Here is a 23,199-nt window from a genome sequence, read left to right as displayed (position 1 = left end):
ACGCAAACTACAATAAATAAACACTCGGTCGATGTTACCCTCCCGTAACTGATAGACGACGCTCGTGTCCAAACACGCCGACATACCAATGCTATTTCACTGTTTTTCACCACATTAGCACCACGCCAGCTAACATTACGTTTTTTGCTAATTCCCACATAGACACTGCTGTGTCATGCCTGTGAACATGTTACTCAACCAAACAGTCAATAAACACGTTTTTTTTTTTTCATTTATTTCACCCGTGCTGTGAGAATGTGATAAATAAATGCCAAAATACATTTTAGTTAGTTGAACGTTTTTTCAGAGGTCAAGTTTTTATTTTCACTTCTGTCAGCCAAAATGGTTTTCACCTCTAGTTTTACTTACCTATACTAACCCTGGTATCCACGACACACTTCATCAGTAGCAATATTTAATTTAATATTTATTTAATTTAATTTATGAGGTTAAGTTATTTTATACTTTTACTGAAACTTTCCAGGAAAAATGCTACCTGGGCTACTTTTGCACTTATATTTAATTAGGCTGTGCCTGTGGGTATAATGCTGCTGGCACCTTGTTTCATTAGATTTATACTTCAAATTAGGAAGCGTGTCATCTATTTATTTATTTATTCCTGCCTTGTCCCCTTTGCTGCTTTAACAATGTGAATTTCTGAATTCTGGGACTAATAAAGGTTATCTTATCTTATCTTATCTTATCTGCGTCAGTAGCTCATTGGAAAAGAAGGATGGAAAACATGTAATTATCACACATTATCTTGAAATGTTGTCATATAATTTTGAGGCCACTAGCTCCTACTAGCAATGACTACTTACTCGTGATGTCCACACAGGTTTGTTTCTATGTCCACAAACTGAATATAATCCCTGCCTTAAGCTCAGTCAGTAAAACTCTGGCTAAACAGAAAGCAGTAAAGAAAAATAGGATCTGCAGGCTCACTTTGATGGTTTCCTGTACGTTTATGCACATTACTGACTTCATAATGTCTGATCTTAAGTCCTTAAATGCTTTTAAAGACATCATTTTCTTCATGAAGCGCAGCTTTATAGACCACAGTGCAAACAGCCCGAGCACCTGCAGGTGCTGCAGTCTGGATATGAATGTTTCTAACTGCTGCTTTATTAGATTCATGCTCAGCTTAATAAAACAGGCAGCAAACGTCTTGTCCATTTGGCTCTTTTTAAGCTGCTCTGTTAGCAGACTGTGTGAACTCCTGCTGTTGCTATTTTTCACACTGTGGCAGTGACTCTACTTTGCATTTACAAGTCAGATGTTCTGCATGGCCAAAACAAATTTCCACATAAAGACAATGAAGGGTGTTTTGATCCGGCTTTTAGCTCCTCTGGATTCTCATGGATCTTGTTGTGACCTCAGATGGCCCCTGCATGAAAATAACTCCCTGTCAGTTTCTACATCATCATGTTGGCTCCTTGTGAAGGCAAATTAACTCTGATACAAAACAAACCGACCCAGCCCTCTCTATCCGCCCCCCCTCTCTCTGCCTCTCCTGCTGCTGCGGCTGTTTTGGCTGTGTTTGTTTGTGATCAACAAAATGATTCATCTGAGCGCTCAGACACATCCGAGCCGACCCCTGGTCACAGCTTTTGCGTCACTCACGCAATTTAGCACCGAGGTAAACACCTCAGAGGCGGACAAACGGAAATGCAAGAACAGGCACTTCATGTGTTATTTCTATTCAGTTTCTGCACTTTTTTATGCAGGAGTGTCAAAGCCGAGCAAAACTCACTGAATCCGGATTATGTTCAGCCGTATTTGAAAAACATCCAGGAAATCAAGAGACAACGAGCAACTTTCACAAACCCCGCTGTGAATTTGAGTAAACGCCGATGAAAATATGTTTTACACTTTCTTTGCAAAAATTTTGCAAAGAAAGTGAAACGTGAGCACAAAGTGCAGCGAGGCGGCTCAGAGCTGCGGTCACTAACAGCGGGGAGCTCCTCTTCGAGGAAGTCGTGATTTACGCACCGCGCGTCGCAGGGTGGACAGATCCACTTTATTAAGAGGGAAGTGCATCTGTATCCATCACATCGCATCAGATCCACGTCCACTCTCTTACCGTGTCGGGCGGCCGAGCACAGCCGGCAGGAGGCGGTGAGGAGGAGGAGGCACAGAGCTGCCCAGAGCCGCGGAGACCGCATGGTACATCCAACATCCACCGGAGCGAGGAGGGGGAGAGCCGCCGCTGCTGCTGCGCTTCTACCAGCTCTCCATGTCTGAGGAGAAGCTGCTGCTGGAGGAGGGATGGAGAGGAAGTGTGAGGCTGAGAGACAGAGACGCAGAGAGAAAGAGAGAGAGAGAGCGAGGAGGGATGGGTGGATAATCCGAGCCACAGGAGGCGCTAAACTGCAAAAACTAAAGGAAACATCATTAAAAGCGTCATTAAATCCAGAGTTTAAGTAGAAACAGCAGACGTAAAACTGCAAGAGGTGTCCGTAAATTTAGAAAATGTGCAAATTAGCTGCATAATAAAAAAAATACAGGACGACTTAGTGGGGCTAACGTCATCATCTCTGACACTCTCTTTCAAACACACACGGGTGTTTGCCATAGCCTGTATATAAAAGATGGACGTGGCCACCGTGACATCAAACGGTGGCTGTTTTGAACTCAATTTTTAATTTTTAATTATTTTTTTAAGCCGTGTTTTTTCGTTGTCTTTTTTAATGTCACCATATTTGGACAAGCAGGTGTAGTGCTACGTTATTAGCTAATGCTTGAAAGCTTGGTTAGCAAGGTGCCCACTCCACATCACATCTTCGATTTCCACGATCCTGCCTGACCTCCACAGCACTATTCACACACTCGTCCTTCAGGGTTACCCCTACTTCTTTTTTCTTTGTACTATCAATCACATCACAACTGATTGTTTTAAAATCGATTAATCAAGGGCTAAAGTTTCTATTCAGAGCTTTTAAGGCTCATTTGCAAAAATATTTTATCGGTTTTAAAGTTGTCTGAGCCACTTGAGATGCTTAAGAGTTAGAAAAATACATAAATGCATAAACACTGAAAATATTCCCCTCTGTGTACCATGCATGTATTCGTTTGATCAAACTTGTTAAAATTATAAGTTTAAAAGCTTTGAAAATTGTAATATTCAACAAAATGACAATAAAAACAACAAACTTACTCAATATGTTTTAACCAGCAGCCACAATTCTTTCTAATTTTACTTATTTCAGCGCTCATTTCTTGCTTGTTTTTCACCTAATTTTTGTAATTTCAGGTGATTTATTTCGTTGAATTCCCCAACAGGATTGTAATCGACTTTCTAACAGAGCCCGTGAGACTAAAAGCAGGATTAAGGAGTGCCTTCTTCTTCTTGCTGCATCTCGATATGGCTCATAAGTCCTCTTCATCCTGCCAAGAAACTGTCCGGCACTTGGCAGAGCGGCACATCCAGCTCCTCGCTGCATTTTATTAAAACAGAGGAGGTGAAATTAAATTACTGCAGCCTCTCCTGCAGCATGATACGTTCACATTTACCTCCACTCCGTGTTTACTGACTCCACCAACAAGAAAATAATAAAAACAGGGCGAGACAGAAGGGATTTTAAACATTTTTTTTTAACTTTCTTCTACACAATTTCATTTCATAAGAAAGACATGAGGTCTTGAAGTAGTGCAGCTTTTTCGTCCGACATAATCGAACACAGTAATTACAGCAAGATCAGATTTAAAACCTAGAATCATCCATACACAAATGACATTTTTATAAAAGGATTCAACCCACTCTCACTCCCACTCGATCGCCGCAGAATCAGCTCATTTTATATAAAGTACAGTAACTTCAGTATATTTAATGTTACAGGCCCCTCGAAGTGCATCATCTGCATTATTTTTCCAGCATTCCTCCTCAGAGTGTTAAAAGTTATTTCAACTGCAGCAGGAATCACGACTAGAAGATAAGCCTGGTATCCAAATGTAAGGAAAAAGGAGACTTTTCATATCCTAGAACTTCTTTTTAACAGGCCACCTGTCACGCATGGTGATAATGTCCCTTGAAAGTTTACCCAAAGCGCACATTTGAAAGTTTTCTCCAGCAAATCATCAGAAAACAGATCAATAGAAACAAGATTTACTCTTCAGATTTACACCCACTCAAAGTGCCACAAACTGACTTGGCTGCAGTTTTTAAAAAACAATTTAAATGTGCTTTTCAGTCCTGATAACATCATGTGTACTTGAAGCCATGAAGGATCCAAAACACTAAAATACTGGTTGAATATTGCCTGGTTTCATTAAATATACTAAAGTTACTATACTTTAAAAATGTGTTGATTCTGAGGGGGTCAGGTGATTTTAAAAGGTATGGTTTTTTTGCCATTTAAATCACAAACAAAGCACTGCAAGTGTGAAGACTTTAAAACAATGCAGTGGTTCTCTGAGAATGTCTGTATAATCCTTTATCCCCGATCAGCTGTGGCTGTCCCAGCTCTAGTCAACGACCAGCGTGCTCCTCACGGTGGGAAACAACTCGAAGAAACCCTGAAGAAGCGAGAAGAAGCAGAAAACAGGAAGTGACAGCAAAGTTTAATATCACTAAGATTTTTTAAAGTAGATGAAAAAGCACAATAATAGGTAAAAATATAAGCTAAAAAAACAAAAAACAAGCAGAACCATCCAGAGCTCACAGACCCAAGAAGTCAGTAAAAAAAAGAAAAAGAAAAAAATTTCAGTCTGTGATGTGTTAACGCCAGCAACGAGATCATTTAATTTGACTCTTATGCCACAGCTGGACGGTTCAAACCTGACATATTCTGACTGGAACTGTGACAAACAGATATTTGCGTTGTCAGCTCAGGCGCTCATGACTATTTTCCCTTAATAATTTAGGAGTTGACAGATAGACATACATTAGTAAAGCACCATGGAGGTTATCAAAATATTAACGATGTAAAGAGGAATGTAAGTTTATAAAATGTTCAATAATTGGCTTATAGGGTTTAAAAATGACTGAACAGCCCCCAGATTGAGAGCCTTGGTTTGAACAGACAGAAAGATAAAACATGAGCATAAAGCGCTTTTCCAAACTCAAATAAACAACAGCAATTAAAACATATATGTGTGTGTGTGTATGTGTGTATATATATATATATACACACACACACACACATACATACACATATACACACAATTATATATACACACACATATATACATATATATATATAGAGAGAGAGAGAGAGAGAGAGAGAGAGGGAGAGAACATAAAACAGGACCAAGGACTAAGTCTTGGGGAATTCCACATGAGAGGTGGCTGAGGATGAGGAAAATTCTGTCTTTACAAGATAAAGGGATCTGTTTGATAAGCAGGAGCAAGGCAAGAGACGTCTCCATTAAACAAAAAACAAAAAGCCAGAAGATGTAAGACAAAGTTAAAGTGTTACATCTGAGAGGTTGAGGCCAGGGTCTGCGTTATACATTTTATTTAAGCGACTTTAAAAAGTAGCTGCAGACTTTAAACAAAGTACTTAAACAATGATAAGAACAATTAAAGTCAGTTGTGTTTTACCATGTAACCATCACTTTTGGTATTTATACTTAATTAATCACACAATTTATAGAAAACAGAAATTTACAAGGACATGAATTAGGGGAGACACACAAATCTTATTTTTATAAGCGACAGAGAATGTTTGGATCAAGCTGCTGATGAAGCTGTCAGCTCTTGCAGGAATTCCAAACTTTATGAAGCTATTACGTGTGTGAATTCAAAAGTAAAACCAGCTGGTCTATTAATTAGCTCTACATAATTCAAACCTAATTTGATCTGTTACCTTGAAAAGGGTGGTGCTCTGTAAGACACTGGATGTACAACACATCTCCCTGATGGAGTGCATGGAGAGCTGCGGGGAGCCGATGTCCACCACGGGGATGCCGAGACGGGCCGCCAGGATGGGACCGATGGTGGTTCCACAGGGGCTGTCGTTACGGACCATCACGTCCTACAAGAAGACCAGCAGGAACTCTCAGACTATTAAGTTAGAGTAAAAATAAAAACTGCCTCTAGTAGGTATTAAGAGGCACTACAGGTCTATGAGCAGGGAGAGGTGAAACGAGTAGATATAACAGCAAAGTGCAGTAATAACGCTCATTAATTGAAATGAGAATAGTGTAAATAAATTTGTTGTGACCACCTTTATTCTTCAGCACAGTCTGAACTCTCTTAGTCAAGATTTCTTGTCATTTCTTTAAGTAGTCGATAGTTTTATATTCCTGCCAAATCTTCTTTTGTCCTCCACTTCTGCAGTTTCCTCAGATTTTTTTAAAATGCCAAGTTTTCAGCTAATAGCTCTTTGGGAATCATCTTGTTGGTACAAAAATATTATTTTATGTCTGTTAAACTGTGTTAACTTTGGTACTTCATAGATTCAAATAAAGAAAGGAGAACAAATGATGTGCTTTTGTGACAGGCTGCTAGTAACAGATTGCCTAAAGACACAATTTAAACACAATTTAAACTTGGTCCTTTACCCAGTGGTCCTTTTTTACATATACATTCCACTTCAATTAAATGACATTCTTGGGTCTATCCATTTGTCACATTTTATTTTATTGTTTAAATCGAACCTGATGCTGCCACACAGTCTCTTCCTTACAGTGAGGAATATAGCTTATTAACGTAACACTAGTATCCAGTGGTATCAGTACTGGAACTGGAGAAGCTGGATCTTTGCAACTAATTCCAGGACATAACATGTAAACATCTGGAAAAATCTGGAAATGTGCTTTCACACAAATACTGATATCACAGAAAACAAGCTGAGTTCTTCATGAAATACAGTGACATAAATGCCGCCGTTTTAATTCCCAATTCTTAACTATACTGCAAACGGTCTTCTACAATCACACAAACGCCATCACTCAGTTCTCAATTTACCTGCAGCGGCACGTTGACCTGGCTGGCGACCTCTCTGATAACGGAGGCGGTGACAGCCGTAGTTGCGTAACGCTGGTTGCTGTTGAACTTGATTACCGGGCCCTGAAACAAAAGAAAAAATAAAAATTCACACAGGAAATCGACCACCTGAGGAGTCTCCTAAACTTTAAATAGCAATTAAATTGACTCACCTTGTGAAAAGCCGGCCGGTGGTTCTCCTCATGTTTCTCCCTGAGAGGAAACAAAATTAAAAACAGATCAAACTGGAATACAAATGAAGACCGGCGATTACAGGTTTCATCTGATCTTAATGATCTAAAACTCCTTCTCTTTCTCGAATGACCGTTTAGTGCAAATGTCTGAGAGCAAGTGATCTCATGCTGATACTGACTGGTAGTTGGGGTGCACGGCGTGCGCCATGTCAGCGCTGATCATGAAGGAGAGCGGCGCCGCCTGCTGGAAGGCGGTGAGGTTGGATGGGGAGGAGGCAAGGCGGCTGAGAATGAGCTCTGTCAGGTTGGACTGAGCGCCCTGAGCGCTCTCTGATCCCACCTACAGGAAACAGGCCACACTGTAAAAAATACACCCAGGTAGTTTCACCTGCAGGCGATGATGTCATTCTTCATCGCTCTGCTGGTTGTTTTCATGTTTTTTTCACGTGAGATATCCAGAGCAAACAGCAGCTTCGCATCATCTCAGAATCACCTGCAGAGGAGCTTTTAATTATTATTATTATTACTATTTAATTATGAGACACTAAAGCTGCTGTTTGCCTGCTTCTCTGGTATCCTGGCTGCCCCAGACTGGCCCATTCTCCTCTCTAAAAGCTTGGTGGACTCACCTCCTCGTTGTCGTACAGAGTGATCATACGGACGTTGGGATCTTTAGCCAGAGAGTCTGCTGTGCAGGACTCCATCAGCCCCTGAGCAAGAAAGAGGAAGCGAGGACTGAGAAACGTGGCTTGGTGTGATTAAAAACCTCTGTCTGCTTTGTGAGATATGTGAAAAACATTTGGGAGAGTCTTTGTGAGGAAGAAATTAGTGCGAGTTCATTTAACTGAATCCCAGCTTAATGCCAGTTATTTACATTTTCATGCAGAGGATTCAAATGTTAAAGCTTTTAAAGTAAATCTTTCCATTATTTTTAAACTAAACAACAGAACAAAACACGTTTGCTGCATTTAACGGTGAAGAACTATAAATAAACTGAAAATATACATATAAATGTTTTTTTCAAGCTCAGGGGAGGCAGTGGGAACAAAATGAAAGACACAAGAAGAAAAAGAGAAATAAATCCTTTTCTGGCCTGGTAGTAAAAGTGAAATTGTGCTTGCAGCAGGTGGAAAAGCGACTGACCCGCAGGGCGCAGTAGCAGCTGTGCAGGTTGTCCAAACGAGGAGAGTATATGAACTCCTCGTACACGCCTCCTAAAGCCTGCAGAGACAAGAGAGGAAGGCACCGACTCACTTTTTGTTACTAGCCTTACAGAACATAAACGATCAGATTTAAATACAACTTTAAACTCAGTTCAATCTCATATACATAACTCACACTGGTGTGGCATTTTTATTTTCTTTATGTGGATACACTTCATTTAGAGCTGTGTACACAGTCATCAGTGCTTAAACAGCTTTTTTTAATGATTAAAGAGCACAAGAACAGAAGGTGACCTGTTATTGAGAGAAAAATAAACTGGGGCCAATATAATAGGAGAGAAATAAATAAATAAATATCACTAATAATCAAATAAAACAAGGATGTTTCCGGGACATTAGATTTCCTCTAATTTATCCTCCTGGAGCATTTTCTTTCCATTACAAAGACTCTGTAAGTACTATCATAACTCTCCACTGTTCAAATATAGTCATCAATGCTGTACAAATTTTACTCCAGGAAGTAGTTCCTATCAAACATGCCTGGAATAAGTGAGCTGAATGAGAGTCTGCCCTTTCGACCCTCTTTCATAAAACTGTTGAGGAATTTCATTTAAACCGAGGCAGGAAGTCTCACAGAGTCCTCGAGGTGAAAAACAGAGTGTGAGGAGAAGCTCCTGTATGCCTTACAGTGTGTTTGAATCTGGAAGACTGCTTTCTCTCATCTGATCAATATCACTAAAATTAGAAATCCTGTCTCAGAGTGAAGCTGAAAAAAATAACTGGAACATTTATTACTTCATTGTAACATCTTATTATTATAAAGCTGTTCTAAAAGCTCTCTGAAAAGCTTCCGGTTGATCCCAAACACATCAAAGAACTGAATTTAAAATCCTTCTCCTCACACACACTACTCTGAAAAAGCCTCGAGTCCCCATCATTTCTTTACATTTTGCTTCCAGACTTTGCTGTAATTTTGAAAGTGTTCGTAAGCGACAATTCTCCCAACTTCCTGAAGGTCTTTCAAAGTGTTTCTTTGGACAGTGGCTGCTTTTTCAGTCCAGTTGTTGTACCAAACCATTTTTAGTTAATCCTTAACGCTGACCTATGAATCATTCAAGCATGAAAAAGGCTCCTTACTGATCAACTTAGCAAAGAACCAATTTTGAATTGTATCTTCATGCAGAAAAACACAATTTGTTCCCATTTCTTTAGTTGAATCTATGAAAAATACCAAACACAACACAGTTTGACAGACATAAAATAGTATTTTTGCAGAGGTGATTCCCAAAGAGCGGTTAGCTGAAAGCTTGGTGTCTCTCAGCATGGTGTGCAGTGTGTCCTTAAACAAAATTGAGGGACCCGGACAAGTGGAGGACGAAAAAAAAAAAAAAGAAGTGGCATATTTCTGCATGCTTCAATAAACTGCTGCACGCATTTCATACGTTCTTAGCAAAAATATAAAGATATGAGGGGTGACTCAAGACATTTGCACAGTACTGTACTAATCCCTGAATAATCAGAGCCCATCATTTCTTGTCTAAACTGTATCACATCAACAGAGCACTTCGCTCTCAGACTGCAGGCTTACATGTAGTTCCTGGATATTTAAAAGTAGAATGGGAGGCAGAGGCTTCAGCTTTTAGGCCCCTCTTCTCTGGAATAAGCTCCCAGTTTGGACTCAGGAGACAGACACCATCTTAACTTTTAAGATTAGGCTTACGCTTAAAAAGTTCTCTCTCTCTATTGGTAGGTCTTTACAGTATGAAGCACACTGCTGAGAACCGGTGCTCTAAAAACTATACTCAAATTAATCTAACTTACTGGAATAAAATCAGGGCCATAGAAGCTCCATCTCAACTTGCTTTATTCACACATCTGAAATGAAACCTGACATAAGATGTTTTAGAGTTTTAGTCGGTTTAAGTTTCTCTGAAATGCCTGCAGAGTTAATCTGAGCTAACTGTGCAGACATCGCTCTCCTTCCTTTGTTGTGACAGACACTTAAGCCTACTAAATAATGCAATTGATGGCATTTTCAAGCTAAATCTTGAGTGTGCCCAAGCCTCAGTCTGCCTTCATTTATCAGTTCGTCCACATTTCCCTTCATGCTGGTTGTTCTTGGCAGCCAAACACATGATCATTTTGGATCTACTGACCTGATTCAAACAAATTCTGCATGTGTTTGTCTTGGATTCTGTGTCAGCTGTCATAAAACTGATTAAACTAAAGACATCAGCCGACCTCCTGGGATCATCACTGCACTGAAAGTGACAGGAAGTCAATGGTTTACTCGCAGACTCACCGCAGGCTGCGTGTCAGCCAGACACAGCTCAAAGTCCAGCAGAGCTTCTGGCTCGACTCCCAGCTCCGAGCACAGCACCTTCACCAGCGCTGGGTGGTGTTTCTCCGCCTGAGGGGACACAAAGCACAACGCAGCATCTTTAAGACTCATGTTTGTGGTGTCAGCTGAAAGGACCCGGTTTATCTTTAGCTTTTAGACACCAAATCTGATAGATTATCTTTTCTTATTCAGGCCTCAAAATGATCTAAATATTCTGCATTTCCCAGCTTCTATAGGCCAAGGTATCTCAGCATTTTAAGGTATCTTTAATACCAATTTTTTACCCAAATTTTAGATAAATGAATGTAATCCCATTCAGGACTTTTTACAGATCTGTAGGTTGGGGTTACCGTGCTGGCAGCAGAGGAGGCATCTCCAGAGGACGCTGAGCCTGTCTCCAGTTCCTCCTGGACGGCAGTGGCGATGATGGGCACACTGAGACAGATGAAACATATCGACTATAAACCAAAGCTCATCTCAAAGTCACATCAATGATGAACTAAAAATACTCTGACAACAAGAAAAGGCAATGACACACAGGCTTCCCTGCCTATCTATGACATCACGCAGATCCAAGGGTAGAACAGAAGCCCACAATAAAGTGCTCACAGGGATTAGGTTTTATTATTTGTGTCTGTGTCCATGTTTAATATGAGCTTCCACTGTAACAAATTCAATAAAAGTGGTGCATTTGATAGAAGTGATGCGTTTAGTTACTGACAGGTGGTTCTCCTTGTTGGGCCCGAAGGAATCGTTGATGTCCCGCTGCAGGTGGATGGCCAGGTGAGGGATCCTGAGCAGAGGCCTGGAGACGTGAACGAGTCGATTCACCAGCTTCCCGCCACTCTGAAGTTAAAAAATATGGAGTTTCCATCACATCAAAAGGACATTACATAAACTAACTGTGGGCCACATTTAGCTCGGAAAACAGGATTCCAAGTTTACGGATCTACATTGGCCAGAAAATAATTAACAAATCAAAGTTGAACAGGGATTCCTGCATGCACACATTAAGAGGAAATCAACAGTATGGATCATGTAATCAGAAACAGTTGTGAATATGTCACTGTTGTCAAAGCGCCTACTGATTGTTATATTGTTTTTTTCCTCAACAGATTAAACAGAAGATGATCCCACGATGCTTCAATAATGTTAAGGTCCAGGCTCTGGAGGCCGATCCATGACTGATAGTGTTCTTTTTCTAAGGTCTTTGAAAAAGCTATTGCCCAAGTGCACTTTAAAAAATCCTTCACACTAACTGTAATCGCTGCAGTGTGAATTATCTGAATCATGCAGCTGTGTTTTTGTGATGTTTTGCTGTAAAAAGCGATTCAACTACTCAGTTATTTAAACGGGTTTACTGTTGTGTCACAGTCTGGCTCGAGCTGACAGCTGTAGGCGAGACATTTAGCCTCTCGTTGTCAGTGGTGCGCTCGATAAATGTCATCAAAAAAGCAGCACCGAAGTTTGACATTTTATAGAGGAATGGGTCAAAGCTGATGGTCAGGCTCCGCATAGAAAGCAAACCAGTTTCCTGATTAGAAAGAAAATGGATTCATGTTTTTGGTCATAAATTTACATACATTTTATTTTACAGAAAAATAGCTACATATTTATATCAAATTTAAGATCAAAACCTCACAATTGAGCCTTACAATGAATTTTACATTTCTGTATGTTATATTCTGTACAGCTTAAAAAAAAACAACCCAAAAAACCCAAAACAAACAAAACCAGACAGTACAGATTTAATAGTAAGCCGCAGAAGTAAAAAAATAAAAACAATCACGCTACCTTGACCATTACGCGGCCTGCAATGGTGAGATCGCGGTCGAACCAAGTGTTCCAGATTCCGCCGCCGTAGCACTCCACGCCAACCTGCAGGCAGCCCTGCTTGGTCCTCTTAGACCTCGGCTTCACCTGTAAGCACAAACACAATCAATAATCTCATAATCAATAAATAAACATCCAATTCATGATTTTTCTTCCCTTCTTTTGGCACAAAGAATTTGGATGAGGTTATCTCAGTTTTCAGATTATTCTAAGACCTTAAAATGACTAAAACTAAACCATGTTTGTTTTCCAGACAGACGCAGCGTTTCCTTTGGCGTCCAAACTCCTAAACATCAGAGGAAGAAGCTGATAATAAAATAAAAACCATTCCTCATGACTCTCAGCATCGGCTCAGCTTCACTCTCCTCATGTTTCAGCTCCCCCCCGCTGTGGTTTGGCTTCCCATCCAGGGTGGAAGCAAAGAGCTGACAACAGGTGAATGAGTGGGCGGAGTCTCACCCTGAGGCAGGGGCTGTCCGTGTGGGCGCCAATCATCGAGAAGCCGTTTCCCGGCAGGTAGCGTCCACCCACCGCAAAGGCAATGAGGCTGGAGAAGTTCCTGGTCACAAAGTACTACAGAGAGAAGCAAATTTAGCACCATTATGGTCTCCTTTGAAGCAAGACTGCTAAACACAGCCAAGTCCACCAATCAGAAACAACCTGCTTGTGATTGGTAGATACAGATGGAGAGTTTTCATGCCTGTTCCTAAATTTTGGATCACATCTCAACTGACAGCCAATGGAAAACTATTTAAACACCAGTTAACCTAACACACATGTCTTTGCACTATAGGAGGAAACATACATATGCACATTTTTCAAAATAAAAGCTTCTGTCAGGAAGCTATTATGATAGGAAGGCATCATGCCCCCACTTTGAGATTTCTGTTAAGTTATAATAAACACATTTTCAAAATAATGTGTTCTTATTCTTTTCCAAAATAAAAAATTTCGTTACTTACAGTAACTTGTCAGGACGTGAAATGAATGTCAGATATTCGAAGCAAAAGACCCTCAGCTGTTATAGAGATTCACCAGAATATCTTAAAGGGTCATTTTTTCCAAAATAAAAGGTCCCCAGTTACTTTTGGGAAATTATAAGGACATTCAGACATATGCAAAACTTTGAAAATTAAACCCCTCAATTGTTGCAGAAAATGAATAAAATTATAGAAATAAGATAATTTTCCTGCGTATTAAAAGTCTACCTGACATACACACAACACAGACAAGGTAAAGGACTTCAGAAATTATAGAAATTTACCAGGATACTTTAAAGGGTCTCTTTTTCTCAAAACAAAATCTAATGTCAGAATTTCAAAACAAAAGCCCTAGACTTTTACAGACATTTATCATTATACTTCCAAAATAAACGCCCTTGGTTAGTTAGTGAACATTGTCAGATTTTCCAAATAAAAATTCAGAAATTTCAGCATATACAGTTGAGAGTGCAATCTTGTGCAAACCATTTAGATTTCCGTTCTACTACTTTTTACCCCACCTTGCTGGCTGGCTTGATGTCCCACTGCTCCGTCTCCTTGAGCTCGATGAACCCAGCCTCCAGCAGATGCCGGCGACATTCTTCAACCACTGCAGGGCGAGAAAGCGGAGGAGACATGAAGTTTATTTGTTTCTGTTAAAGTCAAACTGATCTTTGCAGTGTGACTACATGCCTTACTGTCAGTGCTGGGCGTTGTTTGTCATAGTTACTTTTCAACGCTGACAATAGTACTGAGACAACAGAGTCTGAGTTTTAGAGACCTCACTGTCACATTTAATTACTCCTTAGTAAATCAATGGGAGCCATTTTTCAGCTGTTTTTCAAACTAGTGAAAACTCAGATTTTGTTAAGCCTAAAATGAGGTAGAGATGAGTTTCAGAGCAAAGACATGACTTTTAAGTGTCTATCTCTTCTCAACCAAGTGTATGAAACCTAATTAGAAGATGCTAACAATTCAATAATTAAATTACCGAAATAAACAAAAAACAAAAAAAAGTGCAAAACTTTATTACCTTTTGCACTTTATTCCTGTTATGGGACTGAAAACTTATTTTAATTCTTTGGTTCTTTATTTGTTGTTGGGGACAGAGTTCAGAGTTCAGAGGGCAAAGGTTGTAGACATGATGAAATATCTGTTCCATCTCAATCTTATCTCTCTGGCTCAAAGGCGATCTGAACTGCATCTCAGCTGGTTAATGCTGACACATGAGAGCCCGTTTATGCTCTGATTACAGCAGAGAGACACTCGTTGTCTTTCCTATCAAACTCAACCTGCTGCCTTCTCCTCACTGATTCTCACTGGTTTTAAAGCACAAAAGCAACAAACTGTCAGCATAAAACACTCGGTCGGAGGAAAAACAGGTGTCAAATTTAAAATTACACCACAAAGAAAAGAGTGGCACACTTTGGACTCCTATAATGCATGTGTCATACACAACATACTGAACTGGTTGGTATGTGGCTGGACCTGCTTTACTGCAGTTGTTTTACTTACTTTGCTTGTTAAATGAACTTTATTAAATGAGAAAACTTTCTCTTTAGAGTCAGAAAATAAACCTCAGATTCCAGCTGTGCATTTATTATAAAAGCAATGGTAAATTCAAATAAATGCTTAATTTTTCAATAATTTCAATATAAATAATTTTCAATAATAATTTCAGTAGATTTCTGTTAATTTAATGGTGTTTTTTCTTTTTTTTTACCTGTTTAAGTATTTCCCATGTATTTGTTTCAGTTTTTTCTTTTGTAAATTTACCAGTTCTTTCTCAGAAATTTCCCCTTTTTTAATTTTTAATTTTGCCAATATTCTTGAAAATTGCCTTTTTTTCCTCATGAATTTGTAGGAGGATTTTTTTTCTAAAGCATTTTTTATTTTTTTGTCTACCTTGCTAGAATTTTATTTATATCTTTTTCTTATGAATTACAAGTTTTTCCTTGTAAATTTGGTAGTTCTTTCCCTCATAAATGGGTGGCAATGTTTACCACATGCACATTTTTTGTGTAAATTTGCAATATTAATCTTGAAATTTCCAAATTTCTTTTCCTCAAATCTTTAGCCACCTCATCCAGCTCCTTTCCCCCCCCATTTATTCATTTACCTTCTGGGGCCCTAATGTACTGCCAATGTAAATATGCGAGTAAGACTCAATAAGCGAGCTACAACAGCCATGCACCAGCAACATTTTTAAAAAGTTGGACTTTTTCTTATTATGCTTACTATGAACTAAACATGGTCGCCGAATTAAAAGCCTGCTTCTGGCAACACAGAGAAGGTTTACAATAATACTTTACCTCATATATACGGGTGCTGACCTTAAACAGGACTTTAAATTCAAAGATTTATGAACGGAGTTTGGTTCGGTACAGTTTGGAACTTGAAAAAAAAACCCATTAAACGCTGCCACGTACGTGAGTTCCATATGATACAGATTTTATTACATTTGAAGGGATAAATCCAGAGTTTTGCAGACTTTACCGTGATATGGAGACACTCCTCTGTTGACAAACTGCAGAAACTCTTTGGCTGCTGACTGCACGGCCTCTTTGGAGCTCTTCATGATCAGCGACTAAAGGGGAAAAAGTATAAAAAGTGTGAAAAATGTGCGCAATAAAGAACAACTTGATCATAGTAAACGAGACAGCAAAGCTAGCAAGATCTTAGTAATCATGACAAACAACTAGCAAGAGCCAGATACCGGCCTCTAGTTTCAACTTCGGACTGTAAGTTGAGTTTTTATGCAGGATCTGTTTTTGTCCGATAATGGAACTAACTGTATTTTGCTAGCTAACCTAACCAGGACAGCCCGAGCTTTCAGCGTCTGTGTCAACTGTGTCGACTAAAGTCAACACAGTTGTAGGTGAGGAAGCACCGCCTCCACGTGACGCATCCACAGTAATCATTGTTATGGCACTTACCTGCATTAACCGGACTTTGATATTATGAAGAGGTACAAAGAAGACGAGCAGCGACAGATTAGCTGACAGCGGCGGAGAAAGGGAGAAAGGTGCAGAGTCACAAACAGCGCAGCAGCGACATCCAGCGGCCAGGAGGCGCAATGGAACAGTCACTCTCACAGGACTCTGCTTTCAGACTAATTCCTTCATTTAATTATTAATATCAGTCATTACACTTTATACTGGGTCACTTTTATGAGATATTTTACTTTATCATATACTGAATGGACATTTTTTAGGTAGACTTTGCTAGTACCAAATTGGAGCCACTTTTTGCCTTTGGAGCTGCTTCAATGCTTCACAGCATAGATTCAACAAGGTGCTAGAAACATGACAGCATCACAGAGATGCTGCAGATTTGTCAGCTGCACATCCATGATGACAATCTTTTGTTCCACCACATACCACAGGTGCTCTATTGTTGACTGTGGAGGTTATTTTAGTACAGTTAGCTCATGTTCAAGAAACTAGTTTGACATGATTTAAGCTTTGTGACATTTTCTCCCTCATAAATGCAGCTCACTGGATATTTTCTCTTTTTCTGACCATTGCCTGTATACTCTAGAGATGGTTGTGTGGGAAAATCCCAGCAGATCAGCAGTTTGTGAAATACTCAAACCAAGAACCATGCATCCCCATCCAAACTTAAATCATCTTTCTTCCTCATTCTGATGCTCAGTTTGAACCTCAGCAGGTCATCCTGACCATGTTTAGATACATTTGGGAATTGCTTTAATATTATTGGCTGATCAGATATTTGTGTTAACACCCACACAGCTACAGAGAAAATCAGCACAGCAATCAGCTGTTTTAAAATAATACCAAAAGCAACAGCATCCAGAGGCTTCAGATACTGACAAGAGCTTAAACTAAATTCCTAAAATCCATCATTTTCTGTCTTTTTGCAGTGCCAATAATAGATTTAAAATTGCAATGCATTGTTGAGACTTCTGTGTTTCATTAGGCAGACTAAGAGAGCCAAATCGCCCTCTTTTTTGTTCTCATTTGGTTTTATTTTCTATCTGGAGACCTCTGTGTTTATGCTCCATCCCCCCACCATGCTGCCATTCATCACTGTATCACCAGGGGAACCATCCTTATATAGTCCTGAACACTGAGGGAGGAGGAGGAGGAGGAGGAGGAAGAGGAGGAAAGGCGGAAAATGCTGTAGAGAGGTTTACTTCAGCTGTCAGCTCTTGAGGAAGCCCAGAGGGATGAAAATACATAGACTCACACATTCGCATTCAGACTTTATTAATAGATGTGAGATCAACAAGCTGCAATGGAAGTGCTGAACGCATTCAGATCGTATGGGATTTAGAATAGTCTTCACACAGAAAATCACAGGATAGATCAATTAGGGAAAGCTTACAGTTATGTTTTAAAGTTAGGCGACCTCTAGTGGCCAGAGTGACAGAGTGGTTGTGAAATATATGTAGAGTAGTTACCTTCAGACTGGACTGGATAAGTGGTAGAAAATAGAATAACTACTGGTTCTTAGATAGTTAGATAGTTGATTCTTAGACAGATTCTTCTTTTGCCAAAGTTCCTCCAAGGTTTGATCAAGTCATTTTTTGTGCAATCCTGCTGACAGACAATAAACAAATCAAACAAACATGCAACAAAAAACAAAGTTAAAAGAAAACTTAGAAAACCCCAAACAGCAGTAACGTCACTGAAGTCTTTCCACCGCTTAAGTGCCTGAATGGTTGGATGGATGAAAAGATGCACTTGAAACTGTCATGAAACGGCTGTGGCAGGCAGGAGGAAGGACCCAAATGCAGAACTCAAAACACAGGGATGAACTGAATGAGGCTGCTTTATTGCAGTGGAACAACTTACACTTACAACACCAAACCAAAACCTAGAAACTAATAACAAAAAACGGGGAAACCAGGGCTGGCGAGTTCAGGGAGCACAACAGGAGAAACCCACACAGCATGAGGGGACAATACAACACTGACAGAGAGAAACACAGGGCTAAAATACACTGAGGGATGAGAAGGGAATGGGACACAGGAGGAGAGCACAGCTGGGACTGATCACACTTGACGAGACTAAAGGGCGTCAAGGCTAGAGACACAGACATGAGACAAGGGACCGTCAAAGTAAAATGACACGAACACAAGGGGAGCACAGAGAATACCTAAACACTGGAAGAAAAATAACAAAAAAAACAGAAAACTCTAAAAAATTAATAAACACAAAACATAAACATGGAGTCACCAGACTTCGGACCATGACAGAAACACAGAAAACTGAGTTGTTTAACATAGTAAAAACGAGTTTGTTCCAGTTCAAACCATGACATTTTCTAATCCTATCAACATACAACATGAGCACTTAACTCCAGTTCCCTACTAGAAATGCACTGCTCTCATCAATCAGGAATGCCTGCATGGAGAATCAAAAACTGCTGTGACTTTTCATTTGGAGGATTTGTTGTTAGAATAATTTCTTGGTATGAGCATCAGGCCATAATTGCAATCACTTAATAACAATAATGATAATAACTAGACGTGCTAATGGACCTGAATAAATTAAAGGCCTCATTGCCTTTAGTTTCCAGTTTTGCTCTTGGAGAGGACACTAATGACCTACCAGAGGGATACATTTCTAGGTGCAGGTCAAGGTGCAGTATATTAAAATAAATACTCCAAAGGTGAGCAATGCCATGAACTATATAAACAAGATGTAGCACATCCAGGTGGTGTTGTGTGGTTTGATAACCACAGGTAGGAAAGATTTGCTGTAGTGCATCATGGTGTAAAGACTTTTTCTAAACTGTCCAGCGCCTCATTGAGACAGTTTGAAGGCTTATCAGTGTTTCTTACACCTTCATTAAGGAGTCAAGCTCCATTTCCACAACCTTACTGACCTTGTAGATAGGTTTGTTAGGTCTGTTAGCATCTGCACCGTCCACACCAGAGCATGGAGGGTGGTGTTGGCCATAACAGACCCAACATTCAGCTACACGAGCTCAACAGTCAGGTGGAAGGATGAGGATTAAGTCTATTTTCATGGCAATTCAGTGGACTGACTAATCTAAATTGATTTATTTACAGACTTGAAAGAAAACTTAAAAATATAAATGTAAAAAAATCTGTTTTTTTCCAAAAGCTGGTGGTAACTTGTGCTAGCTGAGTCTACAAAAGACTATGAATTTGATTCATTTCATACAGCCACAATAGACGTAATAATAGAAGTCTACAAGAATAATCATTAAAATGATTAATAAAAACAAATCTGAGAAATGTGTTTCTTCCTGTTAACCTGGTCAGAAATGAATGTGTTAACTGTTTCTACATTCACGTCTGATTAGCTTAATTATCTGACAAAAACATGATGGGATGACAGAACTTTTCCTAATCAAAGTTCATATGGTTATTAGACTTCTGCATAAATGTTTGGTGACAGGGGAGGAAATGACATTCCTGAAAAAACTACTAAACTAAACAGTAAAATACAAAAAGAACAACAAACCAAAACTATAACCAGGATCGAAGGAAAAGCAAAACATGACGCAACAAACAGAAAGAATAACCAGAAAATATCTAAAACAAGAACACCCAGAGTGCGCACCTCCACCTGAAGGGCAAGGGTTATACTAAAACTGATGTTTTATGATGTTCTTATTATAACATGCTGACGTTAGCCTGTTACAGTGTCATTGTCATGTTGTAGAGCGTCGGATTGAAAATATAAAACATGTATTGAACAGCTCTCTTCATGCCCTTTCATATCATATTTTCCTTGATATGGTTTACTTTGACCTTGGGCGCTAGCAATGAAGGTCAAGGTCAAACGCTTAGCCAACCTCGGCATTCGTGTCCCCCAAGGAATAGTGTATTGGTGTGAAGTTTGAAGATGACCTCGAGCTGATTATCCCCAAAATGAAATCAGCTCGAGCTGATACCTTAAAAACTGTGGACACTTGACTGCTAACAAACAGACAGACAAACAGACAAATGGAACTGAAACTAGAAAAGTCCATAAGCTCAAGACATTGGGTCGATGACCAAGGACCAGATGTGATAATCTTGATTTTATTTTGCACCTGCCGACATGAATTTGACATTTTGAGACTAAATTACACAAAGACACACCAGGGAACACAGGGAAATCCTACAATGACACAGAAAACAGACAGGTATCAATAAATAAGATTTCTGTTAAAAAGAAAAAGAATCCTTTGTCAGATAACCCAAATACTCATGTTAAACTCTCTTCTTACGAAGACAGCAAAAGAAGCTTGAGTGGATTAAACCAGCATCACATTTCACACTTGTAATGTCTGCTTTGCAACTACATCTAAAAACTATTTTTAAAAATGTCAGCATTTCATCACCACAAAGCTAAATATTCTACCTTTTTGTTTAGGCTTTAGATTTAGTGTTATCCAGCTTAGGATCAGTCCACAGAAACCTTTTTAAACATTGATGAGGTGTGAGTTTTCACTGAGAGATTAGTGCAGTTGTACATAATCCCATTAATGAGGTGTCACAGTAAGCCCTGCAGGGCCCTTCAGCAGAAACACCTGAATGAACTGCTGCCTTTTTAATCTCATTATTAAAACCTGTCTGAGTCAAAGTGTCTGTGAGAGACTCGTCTGTGTGGCCTTTATTACCGCGGGATTTAAGAAAGTCATGACTGATTAATGTTGAAGAAACCTTTTAGTTTCTTGAAAAAAAGCTCCTGGAACCCAAAGCTTAAAGTACTTAGGGTGGAAATGCAGACTTATTTCCATTGTTTTGCTTACTGTTCACACCTTCTACCATTGTCATAAAGAGGGAGACAACCAGTCAGAGTTCACTATAAATACAACTGAATATATCACATAAAAACAAAAGCCAGACATATAAAACAGCAATTTATAAACTCTTATCTAAAGTAGATGAAATTAAATTGTTGGACAGATCAAAGGTTCATACTACAGTAGCACTGTTGTATGAATGTCTGGCTCCGTATGTTTTTGTGTTAGTAATTCCTTTAAAGTCTGACACGGCTCCAGGTCTGCCAGTTTAAATGCTGGCAGAGGGAAACCTCCCTTTAAATCCCCTTCACACTCACATGTAATGTTATCAGCATTAATGGCACATATTGTTTGTGAATGTAGTATTTCTTTGCTCTGGTATGTACTGCTGCACTCTGTGTCTCAGGCTCTCGGGATGGGATAGTTTTCCTTTTTAAGGCAGGTTAGTGAGAGCTCTTCCCCCTCGGATGCTGTCATTAACAACCTGGGCCACCTCACCATGTGAGGACGAGGCTAAGTCTTGAAAATGGCCTTGCATCCTCGCATTGTTATGACATGAGATCACAGCGGCAGGGAAAGACGATGTTCTCATGAACCTCGGCAGGTCTTCCTTGGAAGTTTATCCTTTTTGTAAAGGATCAGTTCTAGTTTTCATGGATCTGCAAGGATTGGTGTAGGCACAAACTGTAGGTATAGCCTACATTGTTGTCCATATTGAAAATAAAACATTGCTGGGCAAATGTAGGAAATAAATACCCCAAAATATCATCCTAAATCCTCACGAAAAGATTAAAAATAACCTCAAAAGCATGCAGAACTACTACAAAAAGACTCAAACAACCATAAAAAGAGTCATGGGGAACAAGATACGGAGAGCCTGAAAATTATTTTACCCCACGTTCTGCATGCAAAAAGTTTTGAGGTTTGCCTTCTCTAATTTGGCAGGTGTGACCTAATCAGTGTACCCCACCATATTAAGAAGGAAGTGCAGACTGCGTGTGGTGGATGAATCGTCTCGGATTTTCTCTTGACTGAAGTTAGGACTGTTTTCAAAGTCTCATTCAGCAATATTGTGATAGTGTTTGTCTCTGCCCATCAAGAACTGTCAACATGAACTTTTATTAAGAATAGCTCAACCCTCATCTTCCATCTTCCTTGAGCTAATGTGTTTACATTAGCGTAACCATAGCTCTTTGGCTAGCACACCATTATATGTTAGTCCAAATTCACTACCCACCAAATATTACTTCTATTTAGTTTTCTGTCTTTACTTACACCAAAGTTATAGCACTGCTGTATTTCTTTTTTCAGAACATGTTTTATCATCTATGGATGGAAATCAGCTAGCTACCTAGCTTCCAGCTAAGTTCTAACTAAGCTAAACCTTATAAATCCTCTTTTTAATGATGCTTGGTGAATAAACTTTATTGTAACACCTGGGAGAACAGCCACATTGATCATTCAACGGGAATCAAGGCAATCTGGACAATTTTGCTCTTGATTGTGCCTCTATTTTGTTTGGAAATGACTTATAAATGTCAGATGCAACACATGTATTGGGAAAATATAAACATTACTGCCCCCACTCAGCAGCAGGTCCCGATATGGAAGCTGGCTCCAAAGTAAAACTAATTAACTTTAAAAACTTGAAGTTTTAAATTTTGGGTCAATTTCAAACTATTTCTCACAATTTTGAGTTAGTAAGTCTCAGACTAACACAAACCCTACATGTAGTGACCTGTATGTTAGCTGTCTCGGGGTCTCCTAGCCACTCCGTCCTCGCCAGACTGCTGTTACAACTGCACCTGCAGGATCTGGCAACAAGGGAATATGGACACGTAACCCAGTAATCTTACCTAAACCTAACCAAGAGCTACGTCAGCCTAGTTTAACTTAAAAAGTGCCTTTCTCTCAGTTGAGTGACAAATAATTGGGAAGTCTAAAAGTTACATCCACCAGCCACTACAAACTAATATCTATTGATCAAGTGTACCCAGGAGGGTCATTGAATTAATCCTGATTTTACCCTAAA

General features: G+C 39.5%; 2 protein-coding genes across 8 annotated transcripts in view; both read right to left on the bottom strand.

Moving 5' to 3' along the window:
• Window positions 1-2,579, bottom strand: part of ptprnb (protein tyrosine phosphatase receptor type Nb) — a 41,402-nt gene extending 38,823 nt beyond the window's left edge. For 3 of the 5 annotated variants that reach the window (XM_031735899.2, XM_031735907.2, XM_039606293.1), the window contains exon 1: window positions 2,084-2,579. In XM_031735899.2, coding sequence (XP_031591759.1) covers window positions 2,084-2,165 — 82 coding nt within the window. In that variant the 5' untranslated portion in view covers window positions 2,166-2,579. The remainder of the gene's footprint in view (window positions 1-2,083) is intronic. The other 2 variants (XM_031735891.2, XM_031735914.2) reach the window with 2 other exon arrangements.
• A 996-nt stretch (window positions 2,580-3,575) lies between these two features.
• On the bottom strand, window positions 3,576-16,495 carry LOC116317174 (aspartyl aminopeptidase). Of its 3 annotated transcripts, none has more exons than XM_031735865.2 (15): window positions 16,376-16,495; window positions 15,936-16,026; window positions 13,961-14,049; window positions 12,919-13,032; window positions 12,421-12,546; window positions 11,348-11,472; window positions 10,977-11,061; window positions 10,588-10,695; window positions 8,266-8,343; window positions 7,752-7,832; window positions 7,302-7,462; window positions 7,102-7,141; window positions 6,911-7,012; window positions 5,808-5,975; window positions 3,576-4,515 (listed from the first exon to the last, which is right to left on the bottom strand). In XM_031735865.2, exons 1-15 carry the CDS (start codon window positions 16,379-16,381, stop codon window positions 4,465-4,467), a joined length of 1,425 nt encoding a protein of 474 aa, XP_031591725.1. In that variant the 5' UTR covers window positions 16,382-16,495; the 3' UTR covers window positions 3,576-4,464. The 3 variants fall into 3 exon arrangements, with proteins under 3 accessions (XP_031591725.1, XP_031591732.1, XP_031591739.1); XM_031735872.2 differs by lacking the exon at window positions 16,376-16,495 and adding an exon at window positions 16,160-16,306; XM_031735879.2 differs by lacking the exon at window positions 16,376-16,495 and adding an exon at window positions 16,156-16,289.
• Window positions 16,496-23,199: the final 6,704 nt, after the last annotated feature.

The sequence above is a fragment of the Oreochromis aureus genome, linkage group 23, assembly GCF_013358895.1.
Source record: "Oreochromis aureus strain Israel breed Guangdong linkage group 23, ZZ_aureus, whole genome shotgun sequence".
NCBI lineage: Eukaryota > Metazoa > Chordata > Actinopteri > Cichliformes > Cichlidae > Oreochromis > Oreochromis aureus.
The sequence above is the reverse complement of the archived record's forward strand: the minus strand, read 5'-3'. Positions and strand labels throughout refer to the sequence as shown.